This window comes from Saccopteryx leptura, chromosome 5 (assembly GCF_036850995.1).
Source record: "Saccopteryx leptura isolate mSacLep1 chromosome 5, mSacLep1_pri_phased_curated, whole genome shotgun sequence".
In the NCBI taxonomy this organism is placed as follows: domain Eukaryota; kingdom Metazoa; phylum Chordata; class Mammalia; order Chiroptera; family Emballonuridae; genus Saccopteryx; species Saccopteryx leptura.
This window is the reverse complement of record NC_089507.1, coordinates 213,933,026-213,958,791: the sequence shown is the minus strand read 5'-3', so window position 1 is coordinate 213,958,791 and position 25,766 is coordinate 213,933,026. Positions and strand designations below refer to the sequence as shown.

General features: G+C 52.1%; 3 protein-coding genes across 4 annotated transcripts in view; all 3 read right to left on the bottom strand.

Moving 5' to 3' along the window:
* Positions 1 to 247: 247 nt before the first annotated feature.
* The window catches only part of LOC136405096 (BPI fold-containing family A member 3-like), a 59,847-nt gene continuing 34,328 nt past the window's right edge, over positions 248 to 25,766 (bottom strand). Inside the window, exon 4 of the mRNA XM_066384078.1 lies at positions 248 to 401. Coding sequence (XP_066240175.1) covers positions 248 to 401 — 154 coding nt within the window. The remainder of the gene's footprint in view (positions 402 to 25,766) is intronic.
* On the bottom strand, positions 1,984 to 10,296 carry LOC136405676 (BPI fold-containing family B member 1-like). Its single transcript, XM_066385148.1, has 7 exons — positions 10,216 to 10,296; positions 7,775 to 7,929; positions 7,025 to 7,132; positions 5,957 to 6,103; positions 5,199 to 5,255; positions 3,673 to 3,736; positions 1,984 to 2,070 (listed from the first exon to the last, which is right to left on the bottom strand). The coding sequence occupies exons 1-5, from the start codon at positions 10,294 to 10,296 to the stop codon at positions 5,207 to 5,209; spliced, it is 540 nt and encodes a 179-aa protein (XP_066241245.1). The 3' UTR covers positions 1,984 to 2,070; positions 3,673 to 3,736; positions 5,199 to 5,206.
* LOC136405093 (BPI fold-containing family A member 1-like) overlaps positions 23,852 to 25,766 on the bottom strand; it is a 228,069-nt gene continuing 226,154 nt past the window's right edge. For both annotated transcript variants that reach the window (XM_066384073.1, XM_066384074.1), the window contains 3 exons: positions 25,288 to 25,351; positions 24,831 to 24,905; positions 23,852 to 24,037 (listed from right to left, as the gene is read on the bottom strand). In XM_066384073.1, coding sequence (XP_066240170.1) covers positions 24,865 to 24,905; positions 25,288 to 25,351 — 105 coding nt within the window. In that variant the 3' untranslated portion in view covers positions 23,852 to 24,037; positions 24,831 to 24,864. The remainder of the gene's footprint in view (positions 24,038 to 24,830; positions 24,906 to 25,287; positions 25,352 to 25,766) is intronic.

Below are 25,766 nucleotides of genomic sequence, written 5' to 3'. Positions count from 1 at the left end.
ACCCAGGAACTGGGACAGCGCAGGACAAAGCGAGGGCAGCAGGGGTGGCTGCCAGGAGTTTCTGATGGGAGCTGGTGGAGGTGGGTTGCAGGGGTGGGGAGGGGAGGAGCCGGGTTTCTTTCTGGGAAGAGGGCGGGGCACCACTGGGAGGCAGGAGGACCAGGTCTTGCAGAAAGTTCACCCAGGAGGTGGTGGGGACAGGTGCCCACAGGAAGGGGCCCAGCCCTGAGGAGGAGCAGTGGGGACCTTACTCAGTGAGGATCGTGGTGTGGACACTGCTGGGCTCCACGCGGCAATGGCCTATCACCAGATCCCTCCAGCCAAACTCGTCTTTCTCCAGCCAGAACTCCACAGCGAGGTTCATGCGTGCATGTGTCTTCACAGTCTTGTTATTGAAGGGCCTTCTGGGGATGAGAGAGAGGAGGAGAGGAGAGGACAGGAGACAGAGAAAGAGCAGGAGGTGGAGGCTGTCAACATGAAGAGTGGCTCTCCACGTGGACAGCGCTGTCCACACAGAGTCCTTTTAACAAACCGGCCCAGAGGGGAGGGGCGCCACACCCTGTGTGGTAAATCCTGATGGCAGTGATTAAAGAGAAAACTGCTATTAGCCACTGTGGCTTCTGAAAATCCTTTATACAGACCAGATTGGGGGGCCTATGGGAATGCAAAGGTTGAGAGTTACTCCTCTTTTTAAAAATAGTTTTACTGTTTAACTGTAGCCCCCTTTTCCTTGGGGACAGTGGACCTTAAAGGATGTTAAAGGAAGGGAAGGGTGATGAGATACAGTGTTTCTCCTTTTTTATTTGAAGAATTCTTTTTTATTCATACTGTTTCTCCTTTTTTAAATCAGTGTGGTGAACTCACATAGGTTTATTTTATTTTATTCTTCTAATTGCTTTGCTCTTTTTCTTTCTCTTAGAAATGAAATTTAATGGCATGACATAGGTCAAATACAATGCATAGATTTCAGGTGAACATCGAACTCTTTGTTGTGGAGACACAGAGCAAACAAAGAGCTGGCTCAGAATTTTAACTCCACAGCGTATCCAATATCGACCTAGAAGGAAATGACACCACTCTGCCTGTTTCCCTTTGTTGCACCTGCTGCCAGGAAGCTTCGCCTGAAACCCAGTGCCTTGCTGCAGGTGAGGAGTTCCCCCGGGTGCCTACCAACATCTACTCCATCTGCAGCCCTCGGAGAATCTCTGGTTTGTTTTTTTAAACCTTAAATGTCTTATTTGGCATTTAGGTTTCAACTTTTCAGATACCTCACAGACCCTTTGGATGAAGGGGAAAAATGAAAAAAACTGCAACAAAATCGATGGGCATGTTTGATGCTGACGTTTTCCACGGGACCCAGGGAAACCGGTCTGGGACTCATGCCGTCCAGGTTGGCCTGGTCCTGTTGGGAGTCCAGCCCCGGTGCACGCAGCTCTGTTCACTGGGGTCTCCCTGCCTGCCAGCCGCCAGTCTCTTTTCATTCTCTCTGTGGTGGTGATGGTTTATCTACATTTCACAGATGAGGAAACTGAGGCGTAGAGGGGTGAAGAAACTTGCCCAAAGTCACAGCCGGGGACTGGTGGGACCTGAGGGAGACTCAGGCCTGTGTGATTCTCAATGATGTGTTTTGACCCTGGGCTCTTATTTCAAGATATTTGGGGATTGGCAGGACTTGCCCAAGAGGAAGGTCAAGAGCCCCAGTGCAAATACTCTGGCCCGGCCCCGGGGGAGCTGAGGACAGGAGGACAGAAGGCCAGGGTCGATGTTCTGTGTTTGGCCCTTAGACTCTATCTGCTGTTTTTTTCTCCATCAGAATGGTTTACACGGGTCTTGTTCTGCCTGTGGAGATTTTTCTAAATCCGCCGGGTGTCCTAACTGTAACCAATGTTTTCTCCCCTGAAACAGACCCGTGGGGTCTGACCGTGGGTGGTCAGAGAAGGGCAATGTTGTTCCTACTTTCCTCTCAAGTTCCCGTGACACTCACCCCCAGGCTGAGCTGGATGGCATTCCCCTTAATGGCAGAAGACAGAAGGTCAAACTCCAGGTGGTCATAGCCGAGGGATATGGGCTCTACTCAGGGACAAGAAGCAGTTGTGTGAGGGGAAGGGCGGTATTGGTGGGGTGGTCTGGGGGTTGCTTTTGGCTGGAGCTGCACGGAGTAGGTTAAGTAGAGAGGAACAGGAGTCATAATGATGTTAGTGACAATGTTGAAAATGATAATGACGGACATATTCAATATTGAGGCTAAATGGCCCTAAACCTTTACATGTGCTAGCTCACTTAATCCTCACAATAACCTGAGAAGGTCGGTCCTATTATTATCCCCATTTTGCAGAAGGGAAAACGGGAGGCTCAGAAAAGTGAAGTGACTTGCCCATACTGTGAACCCAGTGGTCCTATGCCAGCATCCTGCTTTGGACAAAACTCACCTCTTGCTTAAAACTCTCCACCTCCCCACCAGACTGACCTGTCCCTGCGCAGACTGGATCTGTCCACTGGATTACACGTGTTCGCCTTGGGATTCCCTACTTGGCCACGAGGGGGCACAAGCGTCTCAGCTACCCACGCTGTTGGGCAGAGAACGGGGAGAGCCACGGAGAGGAGGAGGCGCAAGGCCCGGTAGCGAATAGGCGCCATTCCCTGTGGCCTCCCCCATCTCTCCCCACTCCCTGACCCTGCAGAGCAGAGGGCCAGAGAGACTTCCTTTCTTGCCACAGAAGCCTCAGCCTCAGTTTCCTCGCTTTAAAGTGAGGATGTGATACATGAAGACCGGCCTCACAGGTCGTACAGGACAGGTACCTGGTAACGTTGGCTTGAATCTGAGTTACAACACACTAGGAACGTGAAGAATTGGGTTGAAAGCCTTCCCCATGTCACTAACTTGCTCTGTGAAGTGCGGTGGTGATCGCTACTTCATGGTGTTGTGGGAGGAGCCAGCCAGACAGTGTATATAAAACACCCAGCCCAGTATTGCTCTAGGGAAGGGGGGACTCAGTGCCACCGATTCCATTCTCTTCTTCCCTGTCTTCTCTGCTGCCCCCCTTGAATGAACCGCTTTAGAACTCAAAACGGCAGACGGTAGCATTTTTTCCTGCCTGCCAGTCCCCATTCTGAGGTGTCTGAGTGCAGCAGAAACTTGAGGTGGGGCCAGAAGCCTATGACCTTCCATTTCAGCTGCTCTCAGGGAGGGAGCAGCGCTCTCCTGCTGCTCTAAGCCGACAGGGGTTGCAGTATCATTCCTTTATCCATCACTTCAGCACACGTTTGCAAACAGAGCACCTGTTATGTGCCTGGAACTTTTCATCCTCTGCAGCCAGAGCACCTGTTATGTGTCTGGAACTTTTCATCCTCATTACCAATCCTGGGAGGTGAGGAGGTATAACCCCCATTTTACAGATGAGGAAGGTGAAGATAAGGAGATGGAGTTGGCTTCCCATAGTCACGCAACAAATCAACGGCAGAGCTGGGATTTGAACTTGCGCTTATCTAGGGCATCTGCTGGCTCATGTGGAAACTTGCCCAATAGCAGGCACGGGTGAAGTCACTGTCTACTGATCCCAGGCAGAGATCAACTGATGTTGCCTGCTCAGGGAGGCGCCCCCTGGGCAGACCCAGGGGCTGGAGGTCGGCTCAGCAGTAAAGGAAAATGGCGGGAAAGAGCAGTGCACTCACCCCTCACCAGACGCAGGAGGTCTGTGTGCATGTCCTCAAAGGCCTGCTCGATCACGGGACACAGCTGTAACAGCACAAATGCAGGAGCTCCGTCAGCAAGGGGGCCCGCAGTGACCCATGCCCGGCCCACGTGGACTCAGCCCCACCGCTGTGTGCGTGGCCGGCCAGGTTTCTGTCCACGTGGTTGAGGACTCAGTGGTACATCCACTCCCCCGGGCCGGCCTTGCTGCTCAGAGCCCTCCACAGCCCTCGGTGAACCTGGGGCCCTTTGCTAATGGTTTGTCCCTTTCCTGTGCCCAGGGTGCGCCTGGCCTGCCAGGTGCCTTCCTCATCAGACTCCTCATCTTGTCCCCAGGAGCCCGTGCTTTCCATGAGAGGGAGGAGAAGTCATTCCTTCATTCACCTATTCATTCAGCCAATTATGAATATTGTACAATGGCATAAAAGGATATATCACTTAAACAATATGAAATAGTGTCGACGCCAAGTGCAGCCGCGTACACCCGGGGGTGCGTGTGGGCGGACATTGGAGGCAGCGTGCAGAAGGGAAAATAGCTTCCAAGTGAAGGTAAGAGGATTATGGGCATTTCCCCCTAAGGTTGTTTAGTTATTACAGCATCTTTTTATTTCAAAAAAAGTTCTATTGTGAATAAAATATTAGTTCTATGACAAGGCTTTTTTGTATCCCAGGAAGTCCACTGTTGTGACCGCATCTTGGAATTTATAGCGGAACTCAATGGTCAACGTGATGAATCAACGTAGAAAGTTTTAACTCACCTGTGGCATATAAGGGATATAGAAAATGAGACCGACTCAGAAATGTTTGCGGACTCAGAAAAATAAGTCCAACAGGCCCCGGTAGTTGAACAGACCCCTGAAGACCACAGACCGGCGTGAGAAACTAGTGTAACTAGAGCCAGCTTGTACTGCTTTGTGAAGGCAAATCGTTAAATTCTCAGGAATTTCCGAGCCATTGCCAAATGCGGACATTATTAAGAATTAAAGTATATAAACTTACAACTGATTAAAAGCAATGTTCATGCGAATTCAAAGCTCACTACTTCCTAATGGTCTCGTGGTAGCTTGCTACGTTCCCTTGCTCTCGAGGTTGCTGACGCCTGTTGTGTTTGCGTGGTGGGGGTACCACACGGCGGCATGCTGCTGCACATTCCTGCCCGGCTATGTGTGCTGACATCCCATGAGCAGCTTGAAATTGGCCTCGGAGGGAATGTTTACACCAGCGAAAACGCTACAAATCTGGGCTCGCTCCCCTCAACTGCTCCCAGAGTCAGTTGTTAACAATGTATCAGCACATCACTGTTCAAGGTCTCCCGGCTGACTTGTGGGAGTTCCATGATCTTGACCTCAATTATCCGTTGCTGAAGAAAGAAACGATCCAGACCCAGAGTTTTCCACTCAAGGCGGTACAGGTCCCTTAGCACCAGCTTGCAGTTCCAGCACAGACCCACAGGGGGAGCAATCACCTAAAGACCTCCTGGGGCCAGTGCCGCCCTGATTCCACTCACTTGGCTTTTCACCAGTTTGGGCAGGGCTGGCACCAAACTGGCACCATGAAAGAGAGCCTTCCGGAGAGGAGGAAGGGAGAGAGAATAGGCAAGGTCAGAGATGATAACCCCTCCCTCGTTTTTACAGAAGGGGAGACTGAGTCCGGGGAAGAAAGGAGCTCGCCCAAGGATACACGGCCTGTGGGGACAGGGCTGGGAGTAGACGCTAAGGCAGGTGCAGCCGGGGGCAGAGAGTTCTCAGGGATCCGAGGCTGGGGGTTGTCCCAGAAATCGGTGCTGGATACTGGGATGCTGGCAGGTGGCGTTCTTCTCCACTTTCCTGCTGAGGGGATGTGGGGGGAAGCACCCCGGTTTGGGCCCCTGCTGAGTGCCTACAGCCCCGGCTGAGCTAAGTCTGGAGGTGGGCGGAGGAGGCGGCGTGAGCGCGCAGCGCCTCCCAGATCGTCAACGCGGAGATCCATCTACCCGACCAACCAACCACAGAGCGTCCTTTTGCCCCTGGCTCGACCCTGACCCGCCTAGGGTGGTTTGAGGGGCCCCAGGAAGGCGGCCCCTCTCCGCCTTTACAAGTTTGCTCCACCGCCTGGCGTGAGGCCTGGAATCCCACCATGATGGCCTCCACCCTTGATGCCTTGAACTCTCTCTGGCACCACAGATTCCCTGGAAGGTTGGCCCCCCTCTTTCTCTGGGCCTCAGTCGTTCTCCACCTGTACACTGGGGCAAGATCGCGGGAGCCGGCGGGAGGTGGCCGCACTCACTTCTGCAGCAGGCTGATGCGCAGGCTCCCGTGGCTGTTGGAGCAGCTGCTGAGGGTGAGGCTCTGGCCTGTTCTGCTGGTCTTCATCCGGATGGTGGCCTGGGCCTGCGTCTCCATGTGCATCTCCACGATGGTCTTGACCAGCGGCCTGGGAGTGGGTGTGCCCAGCGCCGTGAGCGCCGTTCCAGCTCCCGGCGACCGGAGCAAACCCGCTGTCCCTCTCGGCTTCTGGCTCTCTAACCTCCCTTCTCAGGCTCCTTGGCTAGGTTCTCCTCATTTCCCTATTTTTTTTTTTCCTTTACCCCAGCATGTCTCAGGCTCTGTGTTTTGATTCCTTTCCTGGTTTAGATCCTCCGTATATGCCAACAGCTTCTGAATTTCTACCCAACTCCTTACTCAGGTGTCTGACAGGCATCTCAAATTTAATGTGTGCTAAATTGAACTGGGGCCTTCCCAAGCCTGCCCTCTCACCCTTCTCTGTCCTGGTGGTGGCCGCTCCATCCTGCCAGTGGCCGAGGCGAAAGCTGTGGCGTCAGCCTCGACCCCTCAGCCTCGACCCCTCTCTTCCTCCATATCCATCATCGGGAGCTCCTGCTGTCTCTGTCTGCTACCAAAACGTACCCAGAATCTGACCCCTTCTCACCACCTTCCTGCCCCAGACTCGGGTCCAAGCCAGCACTGTCTCCCTCCGAGTTATTTCAGTGGTTTCTGGATGGCCTCCACTCTTGCCTCCATATACAGCAGCCAGTGGGATTCTTTACAAATGCTAAACTCTGTGTAAAACCCTTCACAGCTCCCATCTCACCTGGTAACCGCCCAGTCCTCACCTTGCTCCACAAGGCCCTATAGGATTTGGCCTTGGTTGCCTGCTGGCTTTACTTCCCACAATTCTCCTCTCTCCTTCCTCTCTTTCCGTTCTCTGAACAAAGCAAGTGTACTCTTGCCTCAGGGCCTTTGCACTTGCCTCCCCTCAGCTAAGAACTCTTTTCCAGAAGCCTGCATAGAGGAAAAGGAGGTGCGAGTGGATGAACCTGTCAGGCCTCCTGTGCCAGACCAAGGAGACACTCACGTGTTGAATCCGGCCACCATGTCCAGTGGGATCTTGACTGTCAGCTCCTGGTCGTCAGCAGAGGGTAGCACCTGCGGCTGGAGGATGTTGGCTGAGGTGACTTTCAGCCTGGATGGGATGCAGGAGAGATGATGAGCGTTCGCCACAAACTTGTTCCCCTCCATTCTTCCTGTTTCCCCTGGTGCCCAGCCAGTAGCTGGATCCAAGCCTTGTGCCTTGACCCTTCCCAGCATGACATTGCCATGTGTCTTCCCCCCGACCCCTGCTCCTGCTCACAACACTCCCATGCCCTACCCCCTTGCTTAGGAGATGAATCCCACCTCCTTGGGCCGATTTGTAAGACCTTCTGTGACCTGGCCCCACTGAACCCTCCCCCCCCAGTCCTCACTGTGGGGTGTGAGCAACAGCCATTCTGACAAACCCTCTTCCCCCTGTGCTTTGCCTCGGCTGGCCCCTCTGCCTGGAGTACCATTTTCTTCCTGTCTCCTGGTGAGCACGGAGTCAACGGCTCACCTGTCACCGAGACGAAGAAGCATCACCTTACTCTTCACCCTCTCACCCAGGTGACCGTCCCCTGGAGTCACCCTACTAGGCTCTGTTATTGTCGTTAACTCCTTTGAGGAACGGACTTCCTTTGCCCTCTTGTTTGTGGTCAGGCACAGAGCTAACACTGACTGATGCTGCTGACTGATCAGTCGAGCATGCAGAAGTGTGGGCAGGGGCCTGCCAGCTTGGCCCTGCTCCACCTACCAGACAATATGGTTCAGGACAGAGTTCACCAGGCTGCCCAGGACGGGGATGCCCCTGGCTGGCTCGTCCCGCACGGTGCTGAGCAGAGGGAGCTGCTCTAAGATGTTGACAGCATCATGGTCCTTCAGCTCCTGTGTCAGCTCTGGGGACACATTCTAGGAGAAAGGAGGTCTTGGGCTGTCATGGGGGGAGGGGTGGGGTTCTGGGGCCCCTGGCAGGCAACTGCACCACGCACGTTGGGGCTGTGTTTGCAAATACACCAGAGGCCTCAAAATCCTAAAGGTGAGGCCTCCTGGGAGGGACCCCGCATGCCCCTTGGGCACATCTCCAGAGAGACAAAGCCCCCTCCTGGGCTTCCCAGCTGGCCATGCCCGCTGCCCGTGGACAATGCCTCTCTGTAGGAGACCTGAGCCCCGTGCCAGGGCCTGGGACCGCGTCAGCTCCTGCTTCCTGCCTCCAGGCCTCACACGCTCGCTGGGGGCGGCAAGCGTGACTGCACCTCTGTAGGCCTAGCACGCTTCGGAGCCACAGGGCGCGGCGGCCAGCCCTCCGTACCGCTCTGCTCCCCTCCAATGGCGGAAGGCCTTTGTCCCGGCCTCACCCTTTCCGGCTCCCAGGCCTTCACTTGTGCTGGGTCCTCTCCCTGGAATGCCTTGTCCACCCCCCCCCCCCCCGGACAACCCTGGCTTTCCCTGTGTGGACAGCGGAGCCTGGGAGGCCTCAGGAGTCTGACACACACGGTTCAATTTCTGCTCCTGGGTCGGTCAGCTGTGCAGCTGTGGGAAGATGGCTTCTCTCTGAGCCTCTGTCGCCTCAGCTGTAACACGGGACTGGTCGAGGGTCACATAACACAATGTGGGTTGCTTGGAATGTCGGAGAATTCAGTGAATGGTAAATGCTATTATTACTGTTGAAATAATATCACTGACTGTTAAGGCCCAATTCAGAAGGCAGGACCTGCATAAAGTAGCCTGACCTCTTCTCCATCTCAATCTGCTGTCCTTTACCCTCCTGGGAGTCCCGAAGTACTTACTACTTTCTCTCCTAGAGCTTGGATGCCCCTCTTCCTTGAGAGATGTCCATTTTATCCATTCATCCATCCATCTATTCATCATTCATCCATCCATTCATCATCCATCCACCCATCTATCCATCTATCCATCTATCCATCCATCATCTATCCATCCATCCACCCATCCATCCATCCATTTATTTATCAGTCCATCCATCAGCCATGCATGCATCTATGCATCGATCCATCCATCCATCCACCCATCTATCCATGCATCCCTCATCCATTCATCCATCCATCCATCCATCCATCCATCCATCTATGCATCAAAGCATTCATCCATGCATCCATTCATTTATGCATCCATCCATCCATCTATTCATCCATCCATCATCCATCCATTCTTCCTTCCATCCATCATCCCTCCATCATCCATCCATCCATCCATCCATTCCTCCATCCATCCATTCATCCACTCATCCATTTACCCATTCATCCATCATTCATCTTTCCACCCATTCATCCATCCATTTATTCTCCATTCATCATCCATCCATCATCTATCCCTCCCTTCCTCCCCAACCCTCCCTCCCTCCCTCCCTCCCTCTATTCATCCATTCATCCATCCATCAATCCATTCATTAATCCATCTATCCATTAACCCATCTATTACTCATTCACTTAGCCTAGTCTTCTCTAGTCTCTCTTTCCACCCTTAGTCCCACCCACCAAAATTGAATTTCCACCCAACAGCCTGAATTAAAAATAAATTACTCAGATCTTGTCACTCCCCTGCTTATTAAAACTCTTCAAGGCCTCTGCAGCACTTGCATGAAAATCCAAGCTCTGCGAGGCCCCGTGTAGTTGGCTGCTGTCCACCCCTCAGCCCTCATCTCTCATTGCTTTGCCTGTCTCTCTTCTCATTCCTACCTCAGGGTCTTTGCACATGCTGAGCCTCTTCCCCAGGAGTGCTCCTCTCCCAGCCCTTCCCCTGGCTGGCTCCATTCACCAAGTTTCTGCTTCAATGTCCCTTCCTTGGAAAGGCCTTTCCTGGCCACTCTGAAGTAGGCTTCTTTCTCACTGCCCGCTGACGATTGTCCTCACTAGCCTTACTCAGATCTGAAAACCCAGTCTCATCTGAGGCACCACAACTCCATGGATGCTATAGACCAAGAACGGGGCCACACCACAGTAGGAGCAGGTGGCCAAGAACTGGCTGCATAGCTCTTGGGTCCCTCATGTGGAGGTACTGACCCAGATCGAGGTGATAGAAGGATCAAGAGGGCAAAGGAGGCAGCTGTGGTTCCTCCTCCCCCTCTCCCAGCGAGGAGAGCAGGGGTGTTTGCTCCTAATGCCTGCAAGAGGGAAGGGGCTTTCCAGGGACCATTTAGGGGCTTGAAGGTCCCTGGAATTGGGACATGGAACATACTGTATTCTCATCCTTGCCTGAGACGAACAGGCTGATGAGCTGATGGCGTGGTGGGGAGAGTGGCTTCTGTGAGTGGGACATGATAGACCTTCGCTCCCTCTGGATGGGGTCAGAGCTATGTGTGTGTTTCTCCAAGGGCCGGGTGTAGACCCTGCAGGAGAGATCTGGTCTGAGGCCGGTTTAAGACCTTCTCAATATCATCACCCCTGGGCAGGTGAGGAGAGGGTGCCAGAGAGCCGCGGGCTGGGGGTGGCACGCAGGGCGGCCCGTTTGAGAAGCTCTGTCCTTATCTGAGGCCACAGCCTGAGAGGCCTGGTAGGGAGGTTAGAAAACACCCCCAATGAAGGTGCCCATGAGACTCAGTTCCACACGTTTCTCATCTCCCCAGAGAGTAGGGAGCCGTCTATCAGTCAGGGGAAACCTCTCTTGCCCATCCATCTTTCCTCTCCCTCCTGCCAGAGATAGAGGAAAAAGGTGTGTGTGTGTGTGTGTGTGTGTGTGTGTGTGTGTGTGAGAGAGAGAGAGAGAGAGAGAGAGAGAGAGAGACAGACAGACAGAGAGACAGAGAGCGCCTTCCCTCCCCTGTTCGTCTATCAAGCTGGCCCGTAGAAGCCGCAGCCAAGTGGGGAGGAGAGCCTGATGTTCCCCTGACGAGGACACTGGGACACAGCAAAGTGGCAGAGTAGAAAAGACCATCCTCATCCACCCCGACTGAGGCCCAGGTTGGAGAAAAGGGAGGTGTCACTCCATTTTCTAGATAAGGAAGGTTCCTGGAGAAGGGAAGTGACTGGCCCAAGGTCCCACAGCCAGAACATGTGGAGCCAGGATTTGGACCCAGTTCTGGCTGACTCTGGAGCCCGCACTCTGCGCCTCTGTCCCAGCCCACCTGGTCACCTCCAGTGGGGACGAGGGGCACCCTCTTCTGAGGGGTCTGTGGTCCTGTAGAAAACCAGAAACGGTTTCTGAGGACACGGCAGGGCTGGACAGGCGGGAATCAGGAGGCCTTGCAGACGGTCACTGACTCGAAATTCAAGAAGGAAGCCACCTTGAGGGACTCATCTGAGTGGCCTCAAGTCCATAATTTAAAGATGCCACCCAAGATGCCAGCAGAATGGCAGAAACACTTCACTTCCTGTGGTCTGGTACCAGCTTTCGGAGAAGTCCTCAGGGGTCCGGACTCAGGATGCCCTAATGCCTGCAAAAGGGAAGGGGCTTTCCAGGGACCATTTAGGGGCTTGAGGGTTTCTGGCGTTGGGACATGGAACATACTGTATTCTCATCCTTGCCTGAGACGAACAGGCTGATGAGCTGATGGCGTGGTGGGGAGAGTGGACTCAGGGTGCGACAATTGATTACAATGTCTGCCGTGAGCAGTAGAGACGCTACATCCTGCCTCCTTGTTGAAGACTTTGCATTCCTTTGTAAAATAGCCAAGAGATAACGAAGCGGAGCAGGGAGGAGATCTCTGGACAACATGGAGTTTGCTAATGCCTTTGGATAAGTCTTCTGATCTCTGGGCCTCAGTCTCCCCAACTGTTAGATAAGGATGTTGGGCTGCTTGATGCGGTGGGTCAGGCTGACTTGGAAAACCTTGGCTTATAGCAGAGGGAGCTCAGTAAATATGCAGGGAGGCATGGCCTGTTTCTGGAGACAGATTTGTTCTTAGAAAGGCTCATACCCATTGACCCAGGGCCCGTGTAGATTCTGTGTGAGGGAATAATTACCCAGTGGTGTGGGAAAAACGAACTGTTAGGTTGCTCATTGGAGCATTATGTCTATATAATAACCCTAAAGTGGGACCAGCTTAAATGTCTAGCAACAGGGGATTTATGAAATAAATTGTGGGCCATCAGGAAGCTGTCCCAAAAATATATAGAGAAATGTATTAAAGACTCTTAGCGGGTAAAAAAAAAAAAAAAAAAAAAAAAAGAGAAAGAAGCAGTTTCTTCTATTTTTTATTAATTTTTTTTTAAATCTAGAAAAAATACTGGAAGGAAATGCATCAAAATGGTAATGATACTTATTTCCTGGTGGTGTCATTACAGGTGACCCTTACCATTGTTTTGCATTTTCAAAAGTAAAAAAAAAAATTCTTATGCCCTGACTGGTTGGCTGAGTGGTAAAGCATTGGCACGCGTATGGCTGTGCCAGGTTCGATTCCTGGTCAAGGCACATACAAGAAGCGACCACCTGCTTCTCCACTCCTTCCCCTTCTCTCTTTTTCTTCTCCTCCCACAGCCATGGTTTGATTGGTTAGAGTACATCAGCCCCAGGCTCTGAGAATGGCTCTGTGGAGCTTTTATCTCAGGCACTAAAAATAGTTTGGTTGTGAGCATGGCCCCAGATGGGCAGAGCATTGGCCCCAGAAGGGGGTTTCTGGGAGGATCTTGGTTGGAGTGCATGCAGGAGTCTGTCTCTATTTTCCCTCCTCTCATTTGGAAAAGAGAAAAGATGAAAAATAAATTCTTGCGCTGAATGAGTTTTTTGATCAGCAAACAACCCCATGTAATAGCTTGGAAACGAGTAAATAAAAGCTGGGCGAGGACAAAGGAACTGAGAGCTCATTGCTTTCCCAGTGCCCACCCGCAGGCTCAGGATTCCGGGGGAGCACTGCGCTGACAGGGCTGACAGGCGCAACAAAAGCCCAGTCACGCTTGTCCCGGAACCACTGGGAAAGAAAGACAGAAATCGGACCTGGAGACTCACCAAGTGTAATCCCTCTTTTGTGGGATAGGAATAGGTAAGCTTTAATGCAAACAAAGATAAGCTTTACTGCCAAGCCAGACTACTGGGTTGGGTCATGATGGGGTCAATGCCGGCAGAGGGCTAAGCGCCATGATTCCCATCAACTCGAGCAGCGTGTGACCTGGTGGAGGTCGGCTGGGCCTTCGTAAGTGCCTGAGCGAAGGGAAACCCAGACAGAGTGATGTGTGTTCCCCCATTCTCTTTAGTAACTCAGGACTGTGGGGACAGACAGACGACGCCTCAGCCGGCAGGTCAGTTGGTCAGTCAGCTGACTGTGTTCCACACTGTGTGTGGACCTAGCTCTGGGTGCCTTGGACAGAGCAGTGAGCAAACGAACCCCCTCATGCCCTCCTGGGACTCACATTCTCCTGGGAGCCGGAGAGGGAGCCCGAAACAGACACAGAAATGTAGAATCACAGAGAGCCCAGTGGTCGCAGTTGTGGGGACAGAGAACAAAGAGAAAGAACATATATGGGAGGCTGTTGTGGCAGCGTCAGGGCAGCGTGAGGACTGCACGCAGCTTTAGCTTCAGCTGGGTGCCTCCCCCAGCGCCTGACACACACACACACACACGCACACACGCACACGCACACTCACACATCCCCTGTGGAAGTCTCTTCTTGTTTGACTTGCACATTTCACATGCTTGACTTTGGGGAGACAGTGTGGCGGGTTAGTTAGGTATTAAGAGAGGGGCTGCCTGTGGTGTAGAACAGGAACGGCCCTCCCTGTCCTGAGGGCTCCCTACCTGCCCGGCTGAGCCTCCAGCTCACAAGTTCACCACCAGTCCCTCCATTTTACAGATAAGGATGGAGCTCACACGGCCACTGGGACAAGAGGCCAGGATTGGAACTCTGGTCCTTCCCACTCTGAAACTTGTGCTCTTAATTTTTCAGCCACCGTCTCTCAAACCCCTGCCATCTGAGTGCCACCTTCCCCCTGCCGGCCACATCCGCCTCCACATTCTGCAGTATCTACTAACCCTGGAGGACTGCTTACTCAACATATATTTTGGTAAAAGGAATTACGTTTGAAAACTTAAATACACTTGATTTCCTACTTCTAACCGAAGATTCTATAAGCTACCAAAGTGAAAAACAACAACATCGTTTCCCCTAAAACAGGAGGTGACAACGTGACCCTGGTGACAGTAATTTATGTCTATGATTCAGCCTAATGAGTATTTCCATGCCCTTTGCTTGCATTCAGCCAGCTAACCCCACGCTGGTGCCTGGAGGTGGGCACTGTTTTTGGATGAGCCCCCTTCAGGGAGGTGAAATACTTTTCCTGGAGTCACAGTGAAAACAAACAGAAATGCGTTGTTGAGCCTCCTCAGCCAGGGCTTGTGCTGGGACAGGTGTTCTAGGCGCCCTGGCATCCGGCCGAGCCTCTCCTATGGGACGGATTGAGGAAGAGCAGGAAGGCCAATCACTGCCGCCCACCTGGGAGGAGGCAGCCCTGCTTCTGGGAAACTGCACCAAGCTACCTGTCATGCGTCGGGAAATGCTTGGGGCTCTTTCTGTGCGCATGCGCGAACCCAATTCCAGCTCTCTTACCTGATGGGCAGTACAGGCCCTGAGCCAAGTGCGTCCTCGAACCTCTTTGCACTTTTTCTGGACGCGCGACCTCCCTAGACTGCAAATGTCTTGCTCTTTGCTTATATGGACTTCCCTGGGGCTGGGAGGGGAGGCCGGGGACCCAGCGGGCACCTCCCTCAAGTCACCCACATTGCATTAGGCTCCTGAACTAACATTTACTTGCTTAGTCACCAGAGGCAAATTAAGGTCGGTTGAGGCTTTGAGCACAGAAGAAAATATTGAGTCCCTTAAAATAAAGAGGGAAAATAAAAATACATGTTAATCATATATATATAATCATATGATTATATATATATGAAATATATATAATCATATATATATATTATTTTTTTTTTTTTTTATTTTTCCAAAGCTGGAAACGGGGAGAGACAGTCAGACAGACTCCTGCATGCGCCCGACCGGGATCCACCCGGCACACCACCAGGGGGCAACACTCTGCCCACCAGGGGGTGATGCTCTGCCCCTCCGGGGCATCGCTCTATTGCAACCAGAGCCACTCTAGCGCCTGGGGCAGAGGCCAAGGAGCCATCCCCAGCGCCCGGGCCATCTTTGCTCCAATGGAGCCTTGGCTGCGAGAGAGGAAGAGAGAGACAGAGAGGAAGGAGAGGGGGAGGTGTGGAGAAGCAGATGGGCGCTTCTCCTGTGTGCCCTGGCCGGGAATCGAACCCGGGACCCCTTGCACGCCAGGCCGACGCTCTACCACTGAGCCAACCGGCCAGGGCCAATAATATTTTTAAATAAATAAAAAATATTATGTATTATTAATGTTTTATTTCAGATAAATTTTAAATATAATATATGTATAATATAATTAATAATAGCATAATAATAATCACAAAGTTTTGAACTGATAGTTGAACATATGTAAAAGTATAATTATAATTAATGATAGTATATGTGTAACAGGAGTAACAATCTGAAATTTGAACAAAAAAATAGAGTTTTACTTGAAATTAAAATGACAAATGTGAAAATATTTAAATAATTTTTTTCGTGCTTTTCGTTTTGCAAACTTATTAATTATCTGACAGAGACAGAGAGAGGGACAGACAGGAAGGGAGAGAGATGAGAAACATCAGTTCTTTGTTGCGGCACCTTAGTTGTTCATTGATTGCTTTCTCATATGTACCTTTACTGGGGGGGGGGGCTACAGCAGACCGAGTGACCCCTTGCTCAAGTCAGCGACCTTGAGCTTCAAGCCAGAGACTTTTGGGCTCAAGGCAGCGACCATCGCGTCACGTCTACAATCCCATGCTCAAGCGGGTGATTCCACGCCCAAGCCAGCGACCTCAGGGTTTTTGAACCTGGGTCCTCCGCGTCCCAGTCTGACCCTCTATCCACTGCACCACCGCCTGGCCAGGCTCCCTAACCCTTTCTTATGAAAGTTTTCAAACAGAGCACAGGCAGTTTTACAGGTAACACGGTCCATCTACCACCCTCCGACTTCCTGGTCTGATGCCCTTCAACGCCCCCTGCTGCCGTCAGTGTCCCTCCCCCTGAGCACTTCAGCTCGAGTGTCAGGACCCAGAGTTGGACACTTGTCTGCAGCCGGGCTTTCGGCTCAGAGAGGGCCCCGGTGCACCTTCCTCTGGCCATCCAGAGTCTGAGTTCATTCTGCCCAAGATGAACCCCATGAGGTCGGAGTCCTGTGCCGCCGGGGAAGTGGGCGCCAGGCCTGTGCTGGCCCTCGAGGTCTAGGTCCAAAAAAAGTTGGTGATGACATTGCTGAGGCAACTGGGGACAGGGGGACTTCTGAGGGTGACAGTGGAACTGACCATTCAGAACGGACAGACCCAGGTGGCCGGGCACCTTCCTCCTCTCCCCCAAGGGTCCCAACCCTCCGGGAGCCGCACAGAGACGGAGAAGCAGAACGACACGGAGCCCAGTGGGACTATCGCTGTAGATGAGACCGACAGCGCTGCCCGAGAGACGCGCCTTCGGTCATTCGTCCGAGTTCTCTCTGGGACCATGAACATGGTGCTGCGAACCTGTCCGGCCTATGGGCTGCAACGGAAGACATTGCAGTCAATACACAATGAAAAGCACAGGTCTTAAGTGTCCATTCGCTGAGGTTTGACAAGTGCACATGTCTGCATAAGCCAGACCCCTACTAAGAAGCTGAAATTCGTGAGCACCCCAAAAGGTTCCCTTACGCCTCTTTCCAGTCAATTGTCCTCTGACCCCCCACCATGGGAGAGAGGTCTGGTTTTTTTTTTTTTTTTTAATGACCAATGATTAGTTTTGTCTGTTCTTGGTCTTCATGTGAATGGACCGTAGAGTCTATTGTGTCTGGCTTCTTCTTTCACTCACCCTAATGATGTCGACACTCATCACGTGGCTGCCGCTGTGGAGAGGGGCTCCCTTTTCGCGGGCGTGCAGGATTCCATTGTAAGAGTACATTACAGGGCGTTTATTCACTCTTCTGCCTCTTGATGGGCACCTGAGCTATTTCCAGTTTGGGGTTATTATGAATACCATTTCTAGTGAACATTTTTAGACAACCCCTTTTTTTTTTTTAATAAGTGTTTTCATTTGTTTTGAATGGAATTGCTGGGTCACTGGGGAGGGGTGTGTGTGATTATTTTATATAAAAAAACAACAAAAGCCTGACTGGGCGGTTGCGCAGTGGATAGAGCGTCAGACTGGGATGCGGAAGACCCAGGTTCGAGACCCCGAGGTCGCCAGCTTGAGCGAGGGCTCATCTGGTTTGAGAAAAAACTCACCAGCTTGAGCCCAAGGTCGCTGGCTCTAGCAAGGGGTACTTGGTCTGCTGAAGGCCCGTAGTCAAGGCACGTATGAGAAGGCAATCAATAAACAATTAAGGTGTTGCAATGTGCAACAAAAAACTAATGATTGATGTTTCTCATCTCTCCGTTCCTGTGTCTGTCCTTGTCTATCCCTCTCTCTGACTCTATCTCTGTCTCTGTAAAAAAACAAAAAAACCCAACAACATCAAAAAATAAAAATGCCAGAACTTTCACCAAAAGTCATTATACCATTTAACACGTCCACAGTTCTAGTCGCTCCCCTCCCGCACCAGCACGTGGTGTGGTCGGCCTTTTTAATGCCAGCCCTTCTGCTGGGAGTGTCAGGGCCATCTTTTTATAATGTGTGTCCTTGGCTCCCAATGGCTCGAGAGAATGTCCAGCTCTCAGCTTTAGGTCTGAGCTCCCCTAAGGTCCAGCCCTTCCCTGTCTAGCCTTGCCTTTTCCATCTCCCATTTATTTTTTTCTACTCTATTGACCTGTCGTCCTCCCCCCCCCCCCCCCCCCATGCAACAAGTCATTCATTTCTCTCTGCTTTTACGTTGCCTGGCTTTTCAGCCTGGACTGTGCTCCCATTCTCACTCATTTGCTGACATCACAATTGTCTTTTTAGGCTTATCTAAGATGTTGCCTTCTCCAGGAAGCCTTCTTGGACCTCTCACTTAGAGGAAGTCACTCCTTCCTTAGTGCCATGAGAGTCCTTTCCAGCCACTTCTCCTGCAGCTCTGATCACACTGTTCTGTAACTGTCTCACCCTCCAGACTGTGAACTCTGGGAGGGAAGACACCCGTCTGATTTACCTCAGCGTCCGCAGCACCCGGTGTGGGGTCTGCCCATCGTGGGAGCTCCGCCTTCATTCAGCAGGATTGACAGCAGCCGCAGTGGCGACTGGAATAGCCGCTGACATCTGTCACACGTGTGCTGGGCCCTGTGTGAAGCACAGCAACCCCCTCGTTTAACGTTTATCACACCCCCTGGGACAGAGCTGTTACCATCCCTGTAACAGAGGAAGAGACCGAGGCTCCGAGAGATGAAGAGGAAACCGCCGGGGCTTGTTCTAGGAAACAGCCAGGGCTTGTTAACGCTACAGTGTGTCTGGGCACCTTCCTACCATTCAGGCTTCTGCTCAAATGTCCCCTCCTTGGAGGGTCCTCTGACACTTCCTTCCTGCACTCGGCATCTGCAGCCTTACAGTCGCCCCACTTTGTGACCTTCTTAGCCCCCATCCAGCCAGCAATGACCTTTTTTTTTTACTTATTCATTTATGTGCATATTATCTGCACCCCACTCCCAACAGTGAGCTCGTGAGAACAGGAAGCCCATTTAAATTTGAATTTTACATAAAAGACGAATACCTTTTTAGTTAAGTATGTGCCACGCAATATTTGGTACGTACTTGCATGAAACACGACTCATTGCTTATTTGAAATTCAAACTTAACTGGGTGTCTTATATTGTTGTTGGTCAATCTGGCAACCTTACTTTAGGCGCCAAAGAAGCACTGAATAGTGTAGGACACCTTGATGTGATTGTGGGGTTTGGGGAATGGTGAAGGCATTTATAATCAGCACCCATCTGGAGAATCACCAGCATTTAAAGTAAATTTAAAGTAAAAACGAAACGCAAATGTGCCAGGTTTGGCTGGATGCTTGTGAATTGGTAACTGCTGGCAAAGAGTTTGGGCTCCAGTTTGACTTCCAGGATTTGAACCCTGGATCCACTGCTCACAAGTTGTATGCTTAGCAGCCTCACCTCTGTGAGAGTTAAATAAAATCCTGTGTTGAAAGGACTTACTTAGCAAGGGTCTTGGCTCACCTGGAATGCCCAATAAATGTTATTCTTGGCCTGACCTGTGGTGGCATAGTAGATCAAGCCTCCACCCGGAATGCTGAGATAGCTGGTTCAAAACCCTGGGTCAAAGCACATATGGGAGTTGATGCTTCCTGCTCCTCCCCCCTTCTCTCTCTCTCTCTCTCTGTCTCTCTTCTCTAAAATGAATAAAATAAGTAAATAAATAAATGTTATTCTTCAAGATGACTGCTGGCTTGCCATGCAATATCGCCCTCTAGTGGTCATAGGACATATGTGCGAGCGCCGGCGCAAGGTCAGGATCCTGGAGGTCCGGTTCAAGGTATCCAGTCGCCAGGCTAGAGGCGCGTTGGAGGACGAGGACTGGTCCCCAAGTTCCCTGGCTTCTAGTCATCCACAGATCACCCCCACAATTTCTGCCACATACCAGCCACCGTTACCTCTATTAACCAATGCTCCTTTATTCCCTTGTGAACTGTGTCACTGTCTTTAAAGAAATCCATCATAATAGGAAACGTTACAATGTTCAGTTCAAAGCCCCAACATCAACTTTCAGAAATAAAAGTTGAACCATGAGTAGATACAGGTAAGACAGAAGAGTGTCACGTTTCCCTAGGTAATGTAGCAAGAAGAAGAATTGGATGATTCCCTCTCTCCTCCCTCTCTCTCTCTCTCTCTCTCTCTCTCTCTCTCTCTTCCCTCCACCCCCATGATGACATGAGGCTCAAATAATTTGCTGGAGACGCTAGGCCAGGAAATAGTTGGCGTGGATGCTAATACAACAGCTGTGTTTCCTGAGCCCTGACGAGGGGCCAGGCACTGAGCTAGGCGCATGCGTTACATGCATTTGCTAATTGAATCCCCAGAAAACCCCTCTGAAATGGGGGTTTCTGCAGACAAGGAGACCGGGGCTCAGACTGCCTGGCTAGCGCAGGGTGTAGGAAGTGACGCATGCGTGCTACTCCTCAGTCTAGCCCTTAATAACGTCCTGCCCATGTGCCGGTGCCCCCTGCGCTGTCTCGGTGACCGTGGAGGTCGGGCATTCCGGATGCTGTAGCTCCAGAGTGGAGCGTGGAGCGAACGTGTGCGTGAGGAATCAGCCTTCACTGTGTTCGGCCCCTGAGCTATCAGGGCTCGGGCCGCGCAGACTGGCTCTGTTCCGACTAATACCACGGAAACATCCCTTTTCTTCTTTTCTTTTTTATTTTTATTGTTTTTTACAGAGACAGAGAGAGAGTCAGAGAGAGGGATAGATAGGGACAGACAGACAGGAACGGAGAGAGATGAGAAGCATCAATCATTAGTTTTTTGTTGTGACACCTTAGTTGTTCATTGATTGCTTTCTCATATGTGCCTTGACCGCGGGCCCTTGCTGGAGCCAGCGACCTTGGGTCCAAGCTGGTGAGCTCTCAAACCAGATGAGCCCGCGTTCAAGCTGGCGACCTCGGCGTCTCGAACCTGGGTCCTCTGCATCCCAGTCCGACGCTCTATCCACTGCACCACCGCCTGGTCAGGCCCTTCTTTTTTTTAAAGTGAGCAAATTCTGAGACATTAGTACTGAAGACGATTAGCAGAAGAATGACACAGGGAGTTGGAAATAGGAAAAAAGACTGAAAGCAGGTAGCGGAGAAACAGTTGAGGTTTTATGATGGAGACTTGGAAAAGAAGGAGTCCAGGAGAGAGTAGAGCCGGGCCCTGGTGAGTCCAGGGGGTGGGGGGTGGGGCGGGGGCAAGTGGGAGAGAGAGCAAGTCAAGCTGCTGAAGTTGGAAATTCGTGGTCAAGCAGAGACGCGGAGCATGTCGAGCAGGTCGTAAGGGGAGGAGCTCAAGTGTGTTTTCTCCTCGCACTGGCTGACATTTAAGGCGCATGTGGCTCGGAGTGGCTGGTCATTGTGAATGACCCGCCTCCCTCTTTTCTCCTGCGGGCACCTCAGCTGGGTAGGACTCCGGGCTTGATGGGGCCAGTGCCTGCCCCTCCGTGGTCCAGAGGTTTCATGGTTATGGCTAGAGCCTCGGTCTTCACTCCCCCGCTGGACTTAGTGCAGCTCACTGACAATCTCTGATGTTTGCCCTGCTTGTTCGTTGGAGTCTTTCGTGGCCTCTGTAGTCTATGAGAGTGAGTGCCACGGGATGAGGCCGGCTCACAGAGCCCGGGATGATGTGCTCATTGAAGAAATACCTCCCAGATTGCCTCATGTCCTGGGGAGGCAGGAGGTCTGCCACCGTTTTCACTGACATCCTTTTAGGTGTTTTTCAAAGTGTTAAAAATATCATCACTATTTAAAAGTCATCAATGTGCTCTGATTAACCTGCCACCTCTCAGACTGTTCTGTATCCAGGGGAGTCTTGGAATTGAAGTTGTCTGGGGAGAGGAAATACCCGTCTGTGAGCTACAGGGAGTCCAAGGGAGCAGTGGGGAAACGGTCGGTCCTGAGATGGGCAGCAGGTGTGTGTGTGTCCAGGCAGGACTGTGGTATGGCACTTGAGATGGGCAGTAGGTGTGTGTGTGTTCAGGCAGGAACATAGTGTGGCGCCTGAGATGGGCAGCAGGTGTGTGTGTCCAGGCAGGAATGCGGTGTGGCACCTGAGATGGGCAGTGGGTGTGTGTGTGTCCAGGCAGGAATGTGGTGTGGCACCTGAGATGGACAGCAGGTGTGTGTGTGTCCAGGCAGGAATGTGGTGTGGCGCCTGAGATGGGCAGCAGGTGTGTGTGTCTGGGCAGGAATATGGTGTGGCGCCTGAGATGGGCAGCGGGTGTGTGTGTGTCCAGGCAGGAATGTGGTGTGGCGCCTGAGATGGGCAGCAGGTGTGTGTGTCTGGGCAGGAATGTGGTGTGGTGCCTGAGATGGGCAGCAGGTGTGTGTGTGTCCAGGCAGGAATGTGGTGTGGTGCCATGATCCGGGGGCAGCAGGACTGATTCTGATGGTCCCAGGTGTGTGAGCCTGAACTTATTCACTTGGATTCTTGGAGCCTTAACCAAGGAGGACTGTCATTCTTGACCTAATACCTGCCCCCAAAGAACATGAAGGTAGCTAATGGCTGGATCTTCCCCGAGCCCAGTCAGGTCCTGATGGCTGGTTCCCATTCAGAAAGGTTCTTTGTACTTCAGGTCACGAACTAGATAGACATTCACAATGCTCATGCAGCTCTTTATGGAATCTAACTCCTCATCCTGAGCTTAGAGGTATCCTACTTCTGTGTGTGTGGAAGATGCTTCCTCCCGTGAGTCCTCACCAGAAGACACATGCTGGTTCCCTACAATTAACATTCTTGCCGTCCTGAACTCTGGGACTGTCCTTGCACAATGCCATGTTGGTTGGTGGCAATAGTAGGTGCAGACAGACAGTGGTAGGTCTGGATACAATGTCACATATTTGGCAAAGGTCAAGAAGCACCAGCCTGAATCTGCTCATTTTCACAAGGTCAATGGCGTCTCCCAAAGAGCAAGGGGCAAGGTTTTTTGTGAAGCCTGGGATGTCTCAGTCCTTATTTGCCCTTCGTCACTCTGTGACCTTGTGCGAGTCATTCACCTATACCCCGAGGCTCAGTACCCTCACGTGAGGAGTGCAGGGGCTGGGCTAGCCTTCGAAAGGTCTCAAACAGTGAGAGCATATCTATGTTTTATTGGAAGGGATAACCTTCCCCACCCAGGGCATCTGTGTTCTTCTTCCTTCTCGCATTCAATTTTTTCATAAATTGTATCGGCATGAACAGTTTCAACATCCTATGTCCCTTCCTCTCCTCAATTCCTTTGAATCAGTCTCCCTTCAAAGCTCTGACTCTCATCTGAGGCACCAGTAATCTTTTCATACGCAGCTCCCACGAGCCGTCTCTGTCCCTGCTTTTCTCCAGCCTTGCAGCCGGGAACACTTTGGACCAGTTTGTCCTTCCTCCTACACTTCCTTCGTGTCGTCGTTAGCATCCCCTTGCTGGGAGACCAGAAAAGAGGCCAGCATGGCTGAGTGTAAGAGAGCGGAGAAGTGGTCAGTGACTCGTGTGTCCGTCCGCTACCTGGGCTTTCCCTTGGGGTGTCCCTGGTACTTCTGGACAGTGTGGCCACAGCCAAAGGAGTCATCTTTCTGCTGGAATCAACGCCTCCTCCCCACGTGTCCAGTTATCTTTGGGCTCCCCAACCTGAGACGCGGACGGGAGTCCCACCCGCCCCCTCATCTACCCCGGTCTAGGTCCGCCTCCTGAACATCTCTCGAATCTTTCCTTTTCACTTCTCATGTGGTCTCTTTCTGTGTCATCATCACTTCTGTCTGGAGGGTCACATCGACCCCTAACATCCTCTGCCCCCTAGCATCCTGTCCACCCATTCTGAGGACCACAGAGCCGCCAGTCTGAAAACCACATTCATCTGAACACCCCCCAGTCCTGCTAAAGCCCGTTAAGATCTCTGATGTAAGGTCCGACTCTGATCTCCAGGGTTCAACCACCCAGGCCAGGGCTCTTTCCATCCCATGAGCCCTCAAGTGATGGTGAAGAATGACAAGGAGCCTGACCTGTGATGGTGCAGTGGATAGAGCGTCAACCTGGAAACGCTGAGGTTGCCGGTTCAAAACCCTGGGCTTACCTGGTCAAGGCACATATGGGAGTTGATGCTTCCTACTCCTCCCCCCCTTCTCTCTCTCTCTTTCTCTCTCTCTCTATCTCTCCTCTCTATAAGGAATAAATAAAATCTTAAAAAAAAAAAAAAAAGAATGACAAGGCCCCCTGTGCAGACGGAGAGCAGTTTTATTTGCTGAGGAACATGGAAGGCAACACCGGCCTGGTGGGGAAAGGGGAAGCTGTTTCCTTGGAGAGAAGGCTACTCTGGTTCCCAAACACTGTCCAGTGCATGGGCAGCCTTCTGCGCATTCTCAGGTGCTGGGCGAGGAGTGGACCGAGCAGCAGGAAATGAATCTGTTGGGAGACAACTCCGATCAGAATGGGGACGGGAGGTCCCTGACTCTTGTTGCTGTTGGCTCATCGTCAAACCCTCTAGAGCAGTGGTTCTCAACCTTTCTAATGCCGTGACCCTGCAATACAGTTCCTCATGTTGCAGTGACCCCAAACCATAATTTTGGTGGCTACTTCATAACTGTAATTTTGCTACAGTTATGATTCGGAATGTAAATACCTAATATGCATTAGGTATTTTCTGATGGCTTTAGGCGACCCTGCCAGGGTCGCAACCCACAGGTTGAGAACCGCTGCTCTAGAGAGAGGGGAGGAGGCTGAGACGCTGGGGTTAGGGGTTTTGTCTCAGCCATAATGGGAACCCAGGCGTGGGATCCGGGGGCCCCTTGTGCATGTGTTCAAGTGAGTGTGTGTCTGTGTTTTCACAGACACTTGTGTCTGGCGAGTTGGCATGTGTGTGCGCATGTGTGAGTGTGCTGTTGGGAAAGTGAGTGTCTCTGCATGTGTGTCCGAATGACCATGTGTTTGGGTGTGCACGCACATGTGCTTGTGTGCGCGTGTCTGTGTGCGTGCACCCATGACCATGTGTGTCTCTGTTTGTGACCGTGTTGTATCGTTGCCTGTGTCTCTCCACCTCTGTCAGTGTTTCTGTGGACTTCCCTGTGCACAACTGGGCTTGTCAATGTGGCTGTTTTGCTTTCTCTTCAGATGTGACTGTCATAGCCCCCTGCCACCCCTACCAGGGGAAGAGCAGTAGCTTCCCGATTGATCCGGGGGATCTGGGAACAGCACTCACCGGCTCAGCAGAGGCTGGGTCCCTTCAGGAAGGCTTAGACCTTGATGACGAATTTCAGCCCATGGATCAGTTGGTCTGGAAAATGTAAAAGCCACCACGGCTGATCTGAGTGATGGTCTCAGAGAAGGAGTCTGGGCTATTGCACACCCCCCCCCTCCAGGCCTGATTAGGGGAGTGTGAACTCTGGGGGTCCGGCCCCCCCCCTCAGGCGGGGCTCGGTGGGGCCGATGCCTTCTTCCACCCACCAGCCCAGCTGTTCTCGGTGTCGGGGCTGGTGAGGGAGAGACAGGCTCTCTATCTCCCTCCACATTATCTGGATAATTCAAGGCAAAAAGAAATCCGAAATGGAGAGTGCTGCAGCTGGAGGACCGATCTGTCCCGCGGGGCGCAGAGACAGAGCTCCTCGGGGCAGGCCCGCCCTGCGGAGGGGAGAGAGGGCTTGGAAGCAGATACTGACCGGCGGTGTCATGCACCAGGGTCATGTCCAAATTTCCAAGAACGCTGTTGAGCAGAGGGCACACCTGGTGCAGAGGCAGAGAGGGGCGTTAGACGAAGTGGTACCTGAGGGGAGACCTTGGGGGGGCAGCGTCGTTGTCGGATGAAGTCTCTGGGGGAGATTTTCTGTCGTTTCTCTGTGCCTGAGAGCGCTTGTTTCTAAGTATTCTTCCCGGGAAGAGCTCACGCTGCCACTGGGCAGAAGAGGCCCCGAGGGCACGTGTGCGATGTGCCCAGTCACACAGCGAGCCAGCATTCCCTCTGGGACATGATGTCTGTTTCTAATGAGGTGGGCTGCCTGGGAGGGGTGACCTTCTGGTGAGAAGAGGCACCGATCACAGGCAGGGAGAGTACGGTCTGCAGCCCTCGGAGGGGTGGACTGGGAGCTAGCTCCTCTGGGCAGGACCGGGGCAGTTCAGCTGTAGTGCGGACATGCTCAGG

What these genes read in the sequence shown, in the direction of transcription:
- LOC136405676 (XM_066385148.1), bottom strand. Translation starts at nt 10,296, where the DNA reads ATGTCCCACTCACAGAAGCCACTCTCCCCACCACGCCATCAGCTCATC. An exon ending in GTCCTGAACCATATTGTCTG is followed by an intron (nt 7,133 to 7,774) that starts GTAGGTGGAGCA and finishes CATCCCATCCAG; the next exon opens with GCTGAAAGTCACCTCAGCCA. An exon ending in ATGGTGGCCGGATTCAACAC is followed by an intron (nt 6,104 to 7,024) that starts GTGAGTGTCTCC and finishes ACCCACTCCCAG; the next exon opens with GCCGCTGGTCAAGACCATCG.